The sequence below is a fragment of the Schistocerca americana genome, chromosome 4, assembly GCF_021461395.2.
Source record: "Schistocerca americana isolate TAMUIC-IGC-003095 chromosome 4, iqSchAmer2.1, whole genome shotgun sequence".
In the NCBI taxonomy this organism is placed as follows: domain Eukaryota; kingdom Metazoa; phylum Arthropoda; class Insecta; order Orthoptera; family Acrididae; genus Schistocerca; species Schistocerca americana.
In genome coordinates, this window is record NC_060122.1 from 252065590 (window position 1) to 252078521 (window position 12932).

The 12932-nt window shown below is 42.1% G+C and overlaps 1 protein-coding gene across 1 annotated transcript in view; it reads right to left on the reverse strand.

Moving 5' to 3' along the window:
- The window catches only part of LOC124614031 (retinol-binding protein pinta-like), a 181367-nt gene that overhangs the window by 27385 nt on the left and 141050 nt on the right, over window positions 1-12932 (reverse strand). Inside the window, exon 5 of the mRNA XM_047142855.1 lies at window positions 12391-12501. Within this exon, the coding sequence (XP_046998811.1) occupies window positions 12391-12501 (111 nt within the window). The remainder of the gene's footprint in view (window positions 1-12390; window positions 12502-12932) is intronic.

A 12932-nucleotide genomic window follows, 5' to 3' on the forward strand; every position in this document is an offset into this window, starting at 1 on the left:
TGCAGCTTGATCATATAGATCTCTCAAAACGGAATAGTAGTATTCTATAGTGCATTATATTTCCCTTGCTCTCTGGGCACTGTACTGAATAAGAACTTTCCTCAACTTCGGCTTTGCCATTATAACCCACCAGTCAATAGCAGTGGCATATCTACTACGGGCTCGAAGGCATATTGCCCATGTTTCTTTAATCAGGTCTTCCAAATCATGATTTACTAACAAGGAAGTGTTCAGATTCCACTGATTCTTGAATCGTCGAACCGGCTGTCTTGTTAGATTGATGCAAGCTAAGACACTTGAACGGTCTGAAAAGTACGTAGGAATGGTTTCTACTTTTGTCACGGAAGTTGCAAGATTTTTAGAAATATATAGTCTATCAATTCTGCTACGTGATGCCGTGACATAAGTGAACTCAACAGTGGAGGGGTATTTGAATTTCCATATATCATTTAATTCTAAACCAGTAACTAATTGTTTTAGTTCACTTGAGAAATTAAAATTAGGTAACTGATCTTTTCGATTTAAAACACAATTAAAATCACCTCCAAGTAATAACTGTCTTGGCGATTTCCTTAGCAAGTGTATCTCGTCATCTTGGAAGAAACGTGCCCTGTCAGCTCGATGAGAACTTCCTGAAGGGGCGTACAAGTTGATGATAGTCACATCATAGATATTTAGTCCTATTCCCCTTCCGGATTCCAGTCGTTCCACCTCGCTTACTGTAATCCCTTCCCTCACCAAAATAGCTGTTTCACCAAAATAGCTGTTCCAACACTTGTTTCGGGAGACACATTTATGTAACTGACAAAACCGGGAATTACCAAATCAGCCGCGGATTCGTACAAAAATTCTTTAAGGGCCGATAATTTCAAACCGGTCGTGATTTTATTTATGTTTATAGTGGTGACAGAATAAGATTGCGTCATTGTGCTGTCACTATGTAGTTGTTTTGATGAACTAATTTAGTTTACTGTGGTTCAGGGTTCAGTTAAGCTGTAAAAGTTTTCTCGGAAGGCTGAACACAGAATAACACTTCAATCAGTTTATTAATTACTGTCCCGTTTTCTTCTACTTCTGATGTTTTCTCTTGTACCGCAAGCAGACTGATTTCCTGGTAAACTTTCTGATTTTTCCTCTAGTGATTCGTGTACAACCATTTCGGACTGAACATTCTTTGGGCTTGGGTCGCTCCTACTGGATTTTCCCTTCCCTTGGTTACGAGCTACATTCTCATTTGGTTGCGTCGGTATTTTACTTCGCGGCTTATCTGGAGCAGCAGCAGACGCTTTCGCAATTTCGGTTGTTCGCGCTTGCCCTGAGGTGTTGACCGTGATTTCAGTTTGGCCACCACTTCCTCGTTCTTTATTAATTTCACTCACTTTCTGATCGAGGGAAAGAAATGGAGACTGCAGATCTGCAGCCTCCCCCTGAATTTGTTTATTAACAGATAGATTCTGATCTTTGCAATCGGTTACTGCACCTGTTGTTTCTTGCAAATTAATGCTGCTTACGCCCCATTCATTTTCTGGTACCTTGTTTGTATTATCTTTCTGTTCATTAGTTTCCATTCGCATTTTGCCTTCAAGTTCCTCTGTCTTCTCATCGCACTGTTTTTGCTTGCGAAGTGAGGGAGTGGGACAAGACAGCTCGTTCTCTGAACAACTATCAGTTATCTCCAGAGGTCGTTTTTCCGGTTGCGTTTCAGTTTCACGAGTAGTGGCAACAGGGTTTCCTTTTGTTGTTAACGAGGGAAATGGACTTTTATCGTGAAGGGAGACATCAGCTTGGCCCGCTGCGTTAACATCCTCAACCAGTTGTTCCGGGATATTCTTTGGTAACAGATCGTTTAAGGTAAGCTTCTGACGCTGTATCAAATTACTTTTAAGAACAACAGTTCGCCGCGGACATTCCTGTCTGAAGTGGCCGGTTTCGTTACATATATGACATGTAGCTTCCTGACCTGTATAAACAATTTGTGCCTTATACCCACAAACAGTTATGTGAGACGGAATATTCGTCTTAACGTCCATCTCTACACAGCGGACCCCGTTAAAACACTGCAGTTTAAAGCGAGGTGACCATCTTTCATTTGCAATTGATTTAACGTCTCCGTAGTTTGAAAGAGCTTCCTTAATCTTATCATTTTCAATTTCAATGAAAAGATTCAAGACACGAACGGTTTTGTAATGAATATCCGCTCTATAGATGGAAACCTTACTTTTATAACCATTTCTATGCACAAAATCTACTTCATAACCCCACTTTCGTAACACTTTATCAACAGTCGAAGCACTGATTAACTTGACAAAAACACAGAATTTTTCCTGATCCAGTTGCCAGGTATGAACGGTTTCAGAATTTAGACCAATTACCTGTGTAATGCAGTCATCTATTTCCAGGGATGTCGGCTGAACAGGACGGGATTCCTTGTCAAAAGCAAATACCAGAGTATTCTTCCTGAGGTTTGTAGCCATGGTTAATCCAGCGAAGCAATTTCCGTTAAACAACCGAAATTCCAAGTAGCAGCATCAAGACCAGAAAGAGCGATCAGATCACAAGGAACAGGAACGAACACGGAGATTAACGGACGGACGGCACTCGGCGAAGCACAAGTACAGCGATGTAAACACTGAAGTGCAGCGCAACAGTTAACAGCGGCCACTCGCGAGCGCGGCTGAAACGGAACTGATGCTCCTGAGTTCAGACTATCATTGATGTTGCCTATCTTGCGCATCGACTACTCAGTTTGTATATTTTCTTATTTTTTCATAGTTCCACACAATTTCTTCCTGTTTCCTCGATTGATCTGTGTTCAGTTTTTCAAGGCCTATCCACTGTGCCAACTTATAACTAAATCTGAGGGCGGTGCGATTGGAAGGTTCCCTTGTCAGAGTCCAATTGCAACCTACCTCCCCAGTTATGTACTGGATGTACTCCAGTCTCTGTCATCTTCTACAGTTTTTGCCTTTTGCAGCTCCCTCTGGTACCATGGAATTCATTCCCTGATGTCTTAATAGATGTCATATCAGTTTGCCCCTTTCCCTTATGTTTTCCACTTATTCCGTTCCTCTCCGATTGTGCGTGGAATCTCCTCATTCCTTACCTTACCAGTCCACCTAATTTTAAACATTCATCTGTAACATCACATCTCAAATACTTCGTTTCTCTTTTGTTCCAGTCTTTCCAAGTACATCTTTCACTACCATGCAATGCTGTACTCCAGACGTACATTCTCAGAAATGTCTTCCTCAATTTAAGACCTATGTTTGATACTAGTAGACTTCTCTTGGCCAGGAATGCCCTCTTTTCCACTGCCAGTCTACTTTTGATGTCCTCCTTCCTCCGTCCGTCATTAGTTATTTCACTGCCTGTTTAGCAGAATTCCTTAACTTCATCTACTTCCTGACCATCAATCCTGATTTTAAGTTTCTCGCTGTTCTCATTTTTGCTATTTCTCATTACTTTCGTCTTTCTTCGATTTATTCTCAATCCATATTCTGTACTAATTAGATTGCTCATTCTATTCACCATATCATGTAAGTCTTCTTCACTTTCACTCAGCCGCTTAGAGTGAACCCGCAGTTAGAGGCGCAGTATCACGAATCGCGCGGCCTCTCCCGCCGGGGGTTCGAGTCCTCCTGCAGGCATGTGTGTGTGTTGTCCATAGCGTTTGTTAGCTTAAGTAGTGTGTGAGTCTAGGGACCGATGACCTCCGCAGTTTGGTCCCTTAGGAATTCACACACATTTGAACTTTCACTCAGGATAGCAACGTTGGCAGCGAATCGTAACATTGATATCCGTTCACCTTGAATTTCAGTTCCACTCCTGAACCTTTCAGTTATTTCCGTCATTGCTTCTTCGATGCACAGATATAACAGTAGGGACGAAAGACTGCATCCCTGTCTTACACCCTTTCATATCCGCGCACTTCGTTCTTGGTCGTCCACTCTTATTATTCCCTCTTGGCTTTATTATGTACTGTATATTACCCGTCTCTTCCTATAGCTTATCCCTATCTTTCTCAGAATTTCAAACATCGTGCGCCATTTTATATTGTCGAGCGCTGTTTCCAGACGGACAAATCCTATAAACGTGTCTTGCTTTTTCTTTAGTCTTGCTTCCATTTTCAACTGCAACGGCAAAATTTCCTCTCTCGTGACTTTCCTTTTCTAAAGCCAAACCGATTGTCATCTCTCAATCCCCTACTTTCTTTTCGATTCTTCTATATATTATTCTTGTCAGCAACTTGGATGCATAAGCTGTTAAGCTGATTGTGCTTGTGAGCTCTTGCAGTCTTTGGAATTGTGTGGAGGAAATTATTTCCGAAAGTCAGATGTTATGTCGCCAGATTCACACATTCTACACACCAACATGAATAGCCGTTTTGTATGACATCCTTAAAAACACAGTCGCCGGAAGTGAGTAAGATCGTGCTAAGGGCAAAACATCGATCTTCTCGTAACACACGCGATGTCCCGTGTGCAGCTGATTTATCAGTCTGGCGCTGGCGGTATGACGATGGTGTTCAGCACAACGTTGCTGTTGGGTTCGGAATGTCTGCTCAATGTAAGATTTCCCACATTGGCACGAGATCTTATACACGCCACGCTTCTTAAGGCCAATTTCGTCTTTGACCGATCACAACAAATTCCTCCAGCCCCCAGAAAAATTGAGGAATTGGCGCATATAAGCTCCTATGCCAATGTGGGGAATCTTACATTGGGAAGACACGACAAGACATGGAAGAACTTGAACACCAGTGTCATACAAGCCAGAGCCAGCCAGATAAACCAGCGCTAGCGAAACATTGCCTGGACAAGGGACATGGCGTGCGTTACGAAAAGGCCGAAGTTTTATGCTCAGCGTCATCTTCCTGGGTATGTGTTTTTAAGGATGTTATCCGTATCCTACGGTGGACACTGTTATCAACAAACAAATAGGTTATCAATTAAGTACCGCCAAGAATCCAATGCTGGCTGTCATTAAATCAAAACAGAAGAAAGATGCAGTGTCGATTCGTGACTCGACGCAGAGTATTGCTGAGAATCAATTCACCGTTTCACCAGACGAGCGTCTGGCAGCAAAGTAATTGCTCACAGCTCAAGCCGAAAGAACTTTCTACAGCTTCCAGCAGGAGGCACTAAGAACGGCCAGCGTCTTCCTGTGCATTCGTATTGCCTACTGCTGACCTGATAAATTTCGAAACCGTGGAGCACCTATGATCAGTCGCTCCTTGTAGCAACGACAACATCAGCTACCAGTTCCTGAAGATGTCGATCAGTTGTACCGCCAAAATACTGTGGAATTTTCACAATATTATTCGACGGCAAACTCGAGAAGAGTATTTGCAACAGATCCGCCGGGAAAGCCTGAAAAGTTACGTGGACCGTTTTGACTGTGAATTTGAAAGAACAGTGTGGTCAGTGTATGATAGTCGTTTATCATCGGTAGGTTTGTATTTTTCTTGTGGATGGTAAATGTGCCGTCTTTGGACGTCACTGTCCACGACAACTGAAAGGCTTAACGACTGGAGCTACACGGGCACCACCGCTGCAACGGGATGCCTCTCACGGCGCGAGCGGCATTACACCAACCGCCCTCTGGAGCCGCGGATGGTGGCCACAACAGGCTGTCTGGCAGAACGTGGAGCGTCGCAGAAGACCTTTCACCAGAGCGAACCAGCAAAACCTGTTGACCAAGCCAGCAGGATGGATTTCACGGTACATCCGGGTAGCCTTTGTACACTCAGCGACCGATAACAAGAGTGTCCAGGATTAGCAGTGGAGTTAGGGCACGCCCGGCTCTGTTTGGTATACAGGGTGGTCCATTGATAGTGACCGAGCCAAATATTTCACTAAATAAGCAACAACCGAAAAAACTACAAAGAACGGAAGTCGTCAAGCTTGAAGGGGGAAACCAGATGGCACTATGGTTGGCCCGATAGATGGCGATGCCATAGGTCAAACGGATATCAGCTGCGTTTTTTAAATAGGAACCCCCATTTTTACTGCATATTCATGTACTACGTAAAGAAATATGAATGTTTTAGTTGGAGCACATTTTACGCTTTGTGATAGATGGCGCTGTAATAGTCACAAACGTATAAGTATGTGGTCTCACGTAACATTCCGCCAGTGGGGACGGTATCTGATTCGTGATACTTTATTCGTGTTAAAAAGGACCGTTTACCAATTGCGGAAAAGGTCGATATCGTGCCACGTATTCCTTTCCTGTGCTAACCTCTTCAACTTAGAGTAGCACTTGCAACCTACGTCCTGAATTATTTGCTTGACGTATTCCAATCTCTGTCTTCCTCTACAGTTTTTGCCCTCTACAGCTCCCTCTAGTACCATGGAAGTCATTTCCTCATGTGTTAGCAGATGTCCTATCATCCTGTCCATTCTCCTTATCAGTGTTTTCCACCTGTTCCTTTCCTCTCCGATTCTGCGTAGAACCTCCTCATTCCTTACCTTATCAGTCCACCTAATTTTCAACATTCGTCTATAGCACCACATCTCAAATGCTTCGATTCTCTTCCGTTCCGGTTTTCCCACAGTCCACGTTTCACTACCATACAATGCTGTACTTCAGACGTACATCCTCAGAAATTTCTTCCTCAAAAAAGGCTGGTATTTGATATTAGTAGACTTCTCTTGGCCAAAAATGCCTTTTTTGCCATAGCGAGTCTGCTTTTGATGTCCTCCTTGCTCCGTCCGTCATTGGTTATTTTACTGCCTAGGTAGCAGAATTCCTTAACTTCATTCACTTCGTGACCATCAATCCTGATGTTAAGTTTCTCGCTGTTCTCATTTCTACTACTTCTCATTACCTTCGTCTTTCTCCGATTTACTCTCAGACCATACTGTGTACTCATTACACTGTTCATTCCGTTCAGCAGATCATTTAATTCTTCTTCACTATCGCTCAGGTTAGCAATGTCATCAGCGAATCGTATCATTGATATCCTTTCACCTTGTATTATCATTCCACTCCTGAACCATTCTTTTATTTCCATCATTGCTTCCTCGATGTACATATTGAAGAGTAGGGGCGAAAGGCTACAGCCTTGTCTTACACCCTTCTTAATACGAGCACTTCATTCTTGATCGTCCACTCTTATTATTCCCTCTTGGTTGTTGTACTTATTGTATATGACCCGTCTCTCCCTATAGCTTACCCCTACTTTTTTCAGAATCTTGAACAGCTTGCACCATTTTATATTGTCGAACGCTTTTTCCAGGTCGACAAATCCTATGAAAGTGTCTTGATTTTTCTTTAGCCTTGCTTCCATTATTAGCCGTAACGTCAGAATTGCCTCTCTCGTCCCTTTACTTTTCCTAAAGCCCAACTGATCGTCACCTAGCGCATTCTCAATTTTCTTTTCCATTCTTCTGTATATTATTCTTGTAAGCAGCCTCGATGCATGAGCTGTTAAACTGATTGTGCGATAATACTCGCACTTGTCAGCTGTTGCCGTCTTCGGAATTGTTTGGATGATACTTTTCCGAAAGTCAGATGGTATATCGCCAGGCCCATATATTCTACACACCGACGTGAATAGTCGTTTTGTTGCCACTTCCCCCAATGATTTTAGAAATTCTGATGGAATGTTATCTATCCCTTCTGCCTTATTTGACCGTATGTCCTCGAAAGCTCTTTTAAATTCCGATTCTAATACTGGATCCTGTATCTCTTCTACATCGACTCCTGTTTCTTCTGCTATCACATCAGACAAATCTTCACCCTCATAGAGGCTTTCAATGTATTCTTTCCACCTATCTGCTCTCTCCTCTGCATTTAACAGTGGAATTCCCGTTGCACTCGTAATGTTACCACCGTCACTTTTAATGTCACCAAAGGTTGTTTTGACTTTCCTGTATGCTGAGTCTGTCCTTCCGACAATCATTTCTTTTTCGATGTCTTCACATTTTTTCTGCAGCCATTTCGTCTTAGCTTCCCTGCACTTCCTATTTATTTCATTCCTCAGCGACTTGTATTTCTGTATTCCTAATTTTCCCGGAACATGTTTGTACTTCCTCCTTTCATCAATCAACTGAAGTATTTCTTCTGTTACCCATGGTTTCTTCGCAGCTACCTTCTTTGTACCTATGTTTTCCTTCCATCCTTCCTCATCAACTGTACTGCCTACTGCGCTATTCCTTATTGCTGTATCTATAGCGTTAGAGAACTTCAAACGTGTCTCGCCATTCCTCAGTACTTCCGTATCCCACTTCTTTGCGTTTTGATTCTTCCTGACTAAAGTCTTGAACTTCAGCCTACTCTTCATCACTACTATATTGTGATCTGAGTCCATATCTGCTCCTGGATACGCCTTACAATCCAGTATCTGCTTTCGGAATCTCTGTCTGACCATGATGTAACCTAATTGAAATCTTCCCGTATCTCCCGGCCTTTTCCAAGTATACCTCCTCCTCTTGTGATTCTTGAACAGGGTATCCGCTATTACTAGCTGAAACTTGTTACAGAACTCAATTAGTCTTTCTCCTCTTTCATTCCTTGTCCCAAGCCCATATTCTCCTGTAACCTTTTCTTCTACTCCTTCCCCTACAACTGCATTCCAGTTGCCCATGACTATTTGATTTTCGTCCCCCTTTACATACTGCAATACCCTTTCAATATCCTTATACACTTTCTCTATCTGTTCATCTTCAGCTTGCGACGTCGGCATGTATACCTGAACTATCGTTGTCGGTGTTGGTCTGCTGTCGATTCTGATTAGAACAACCCGGTCACTGAACTGTTCACAGTAACACACCCTCTGCCCTACCTTCCTATTCATAACGAATCCTACACCTGTTATAACATTTTCTGCTGCTGTTGATACTACCTGATACTCATATGACAAGAAATCCTTGTCTTCCTTCCACTTCACCTCACTGACCCCTACTATATCTAGATTGAGCCTTTGCATTTCCCTTTTCAGATTTTCTAGTTTCCCTACCACGTTCAAGCTTCTGACATTCCACGCCCCGACTTGTAGAACGTTATCCTTTCGTTGATTATTCAATCTTTTTCTCATGGTAACCTCCCCCTTGGCAATCCCCTCCCGGAGATCCGAATGGGGGACTATTCCGGAATCTTTTGCCAATGGAGAGATCATCATTACACTTCTTCAATTACAGGCCACATGTCCTGTGGATACACGTCACGTGTCTTTAATGCAGTGGTTTCCATTGCCTTCTGCATCCTCAAGTCGTTGATCATTGCCGATTCTTCCGCCTTTAGGGGCAATTTCCCACACCTAGGACAAGAGAGTGCCCTGAACCTCTATCCGCTCCTCCGCCCTCTATGGCTATTGTGATCAAAATGCCCAACGGGTGTGTGCTATGTATGCTGCTCGGTATCCTGGACGACATCATCCAAGTGTCCGAACCGTTCGCCGGATAGGTACGTTATTTAAGTAAACAGGAAGTGTTCAGCTACATGTGAAACGTCAACCATGACCTGCAACAAATGATGTTGCCCAAGTAGGAGTTTTAGCTGCTGTCGCGGCTAATCCGAACATCAGTAGCAGACTAACTGTGCGAGAACCGGGAATCTTAAAAACGTCAGTGTTGAGAATGCTACACCAACATCGATTGCACCCGTAGCATATTTCTATGCACCAGGAATTACATGGCGATGGCTTTGACCTCGTGTACAGTTCTGCCTCTGAGCACAAGAGAAATTACGGGACGATGACAGATTTTTTGCACGCGTTCTATTTAGCGACGAAGCGTCATTCACCAACAGCGGTAACGTAAACGGGCATAATATTCACTACTGGGCAACGGAAAATCCACGATGGCAGCGAGAAGTGGAACATCAGCGACTTTTGAGGGATAGTGTATGGTGCGGCATTATGAGAGGAAGGATAATTGTCCCCCATTTTATTGATGGCAATCTAAACGGTGCAGTGTATGCTGATTTCCTACGTAATGTTCTACCGATGTTACTACAAGATGTTTCACTGCATGACAGAATCGCGATGTACTTCCAACGTGATGGATGTCCGGCACATAGCTCGGCTGCCGTTGAAGCGGTAGTTTATAGCATATTTCATGACAGGTGGATCGGTCGTAGAAGCACCATATCATGGACCGCACGTTCACCGGATCTGACGTCCCCGGATTTCTTTCTGTGGAGAATGTTGAAGGCTATTTGGTATCGTGTTCCACCGACAACGTCTGACAACATGCGTCAGCGCAATATTAATGCATGTGCGAACATTACGGAAGGCGAACTACTCGCTGTTGAGAGGAATGTCGTTACACCTATTGCCTAATGGATTCAGGGTGACGGACATAATTTTGAGCATTTATTGCATTAATGTGGTATTTACACATAATAGCGCTGTAACAGCATGCGTTCTCAGAAATGATAAGTTCACAAAGGTACATGTATCATATTGGAACAGCCGAAGTAAAATGTTCAAACGCACCTACGTTCTGTATTTTAATTTAAAAAAACCCCCTGTTGCCAAATGTTGGTCTAAAATTGTGAGCAATATGCTTGTGACTATTACAGCGCCATCTATCACAAAATTAAAAAAGGGGTCCAACTAAAGCATTCATATTTCTTTACGTACTACACAAATATATAATATATAATTTGGGTTCCTATTTTTAAAAAACGCAGTTGATATCCGTTTGACCCATGGCAGCGCCATCTAGCGGGCCAACCATAGCGCCATCTGGTTTCCCCCTTCAAGGTAGACAAGATTCATTCTTTGAAGTTTTTTCGTTCGACGCTTATTTCGTGAGTTATTTGGTCCGGTCACGATCAATGGATCACCCTGTATATGTGCCCGTCCTGTGGCTTTCTGAAAGGCAAAGCTTTGGGAAGCGTCTTGAGCTGTATGAGTCTATCGTACAGTGGTACCATACAATCATTAACAACAGCGTTCTGTTGTTAATTGTCTCCCAAATATGACCGTCACTGCAATCAAAGGAGAGGGCAAGTTTACCTCTGTCTGTGTACGGTCTATTCAGTGATAGAGCGTTTAATAATTATTGCATGCATTATCAGTCCTAATACACAGCATGTCAGTTATTCAGTGCAGTTTTAATGCAGTACACAGCGAACCGAGTATGCTACTGTACCTTTTACCATCTCATGTAGGCACTTATAACACAAACAAACCCTTGGCATATTTTCTTTTAGCGATCTTTTATTAATGCTCTTGTTTCTTTTACAACAATTTTGTAAAAACCTTGCTTTTTCTTGTCAATGTGGCCACCATTCATTAGCTTTGAATCCAGGACTTAAGGAATTCTGAGAGGTGTTCTTAAAAATTAAAACATTTGCTCAGTTTAATGTGATTTCAAACTATATTTTTGAAGCCCGACAGTACTGCCGGTCGACTGTAATTGTGTTATCTGCCAGACTGTGTATTCCCTTATTTGGAGCAAGCTTTCATTTATGGTTCTAATCGTTATAGAAAGCTTTAGTGGTTCTTTTCAAGTCTGCTATATTCTTTGAATAATTTTCTGTGATGCTCATTTTTATGATCAGCCCACTGTAATTTTATTTACATGGGTGTCCATGGTTACTCATGTGGTCTGTTGCCTGTTTTTGAATTCTGGCCTGACTGTGAGGCTGTTTCTATTTTGCAACACAGCTCTCCTTCAAGCTCCGACATTAATTGTAAAATTACTTTTCTGATATGTTAATAAATGGGAGTTTTAGTAATTATGATCACTTACAGCTCAACCCAGCCCTACCACAACCTATTACGTCATAGTATAGTAATGTAGCTCCCAAATGGTTGTCTTTTCTTGTCGGGGTTTGTCTAGGATATGATCAAGGTTGGTAATAGTGGGGTACAGTTAATTGTAGTGAGTCATTCTCTTTGTCCTGTTTTACCTTGGCTCCCCCTTGTTCTTCACGACTCAAATCAAGTTGTCATTTTTCTTTAAAAGGCCTTTGATTAAGTTACTTATGGGCAAAACTAATTTTCATTTTATTCTGCTGACGTTTGGAAAGCCTTTGCAGGCTGAAGGAATGTTATATTTTTATCTACATGATACACACAAGTTTTTTTAGAGCAAGTTCTGCTGCATATTATTCTTGCCCAGATTTGAGATAGTTTATTGTATCACTGTTGGGCCGATATACAGTTTCGAATTTTTGTGTTATTAGATTACTTAAGTGTTTATCCAGTAGTTGAGCATAAATATTTTGGTATTCGTATGTACTCTAGTGTTATAATTTATTATTTAATGAAGAATAGGTTATTTACAAGCCCACACCTGCTCAACCTCCAACCAAACATCACTCACATCCAAATCCTGCGTCACAAAATTTATATATGAGAATCATGCACATCATTGTTTTACATTAGCTGTTATCTTTTGATTTGCATTCATTACGACAATGCATCACACTTACTCTGGTGTGTAATTTCTCTGATGTGGCCGACTTCACTAGTTTCACGACGGCGTCAATTGTCTTAGGAGAGTTCACGAAATGAACGCCCTTTATTCTCCGGCAGTAGGCTGTCTGCAAAGGAAAAAAAAATCAGTATTTGGTTCAAGTGGACTTTATTTGCATTCTAGACAAAAGATAAAGGCCGCTTTCATCAGTAAGAACGTCACTAAATAATGCAAAATATGAGAAGAAATAAAATATAAATTGTAAGAAATGATTACAACCTTAGAAGAAGAAGATTACATCAGGGTTGCGTGTGCATGTAAAAGCTCTGTAGCCCTGTGCATAAGTTAATACCCATCCGAAATTTTCGCAATCAGCTACGTAGAAGATGTAGTTTAAATGGGATGAATCTTTTTCAAATAACATTACTGAGACCTGTAGGCCTGTTCGCAGAGAACACACCTAGTCCTATCACTTTCAATGCGGAAAAAAATGCACTCAAAGCAGCCTAGGTGTAGATGGCGCAAGTGCAAACCCAGTCGTAGCAGATGGTGCAGTCT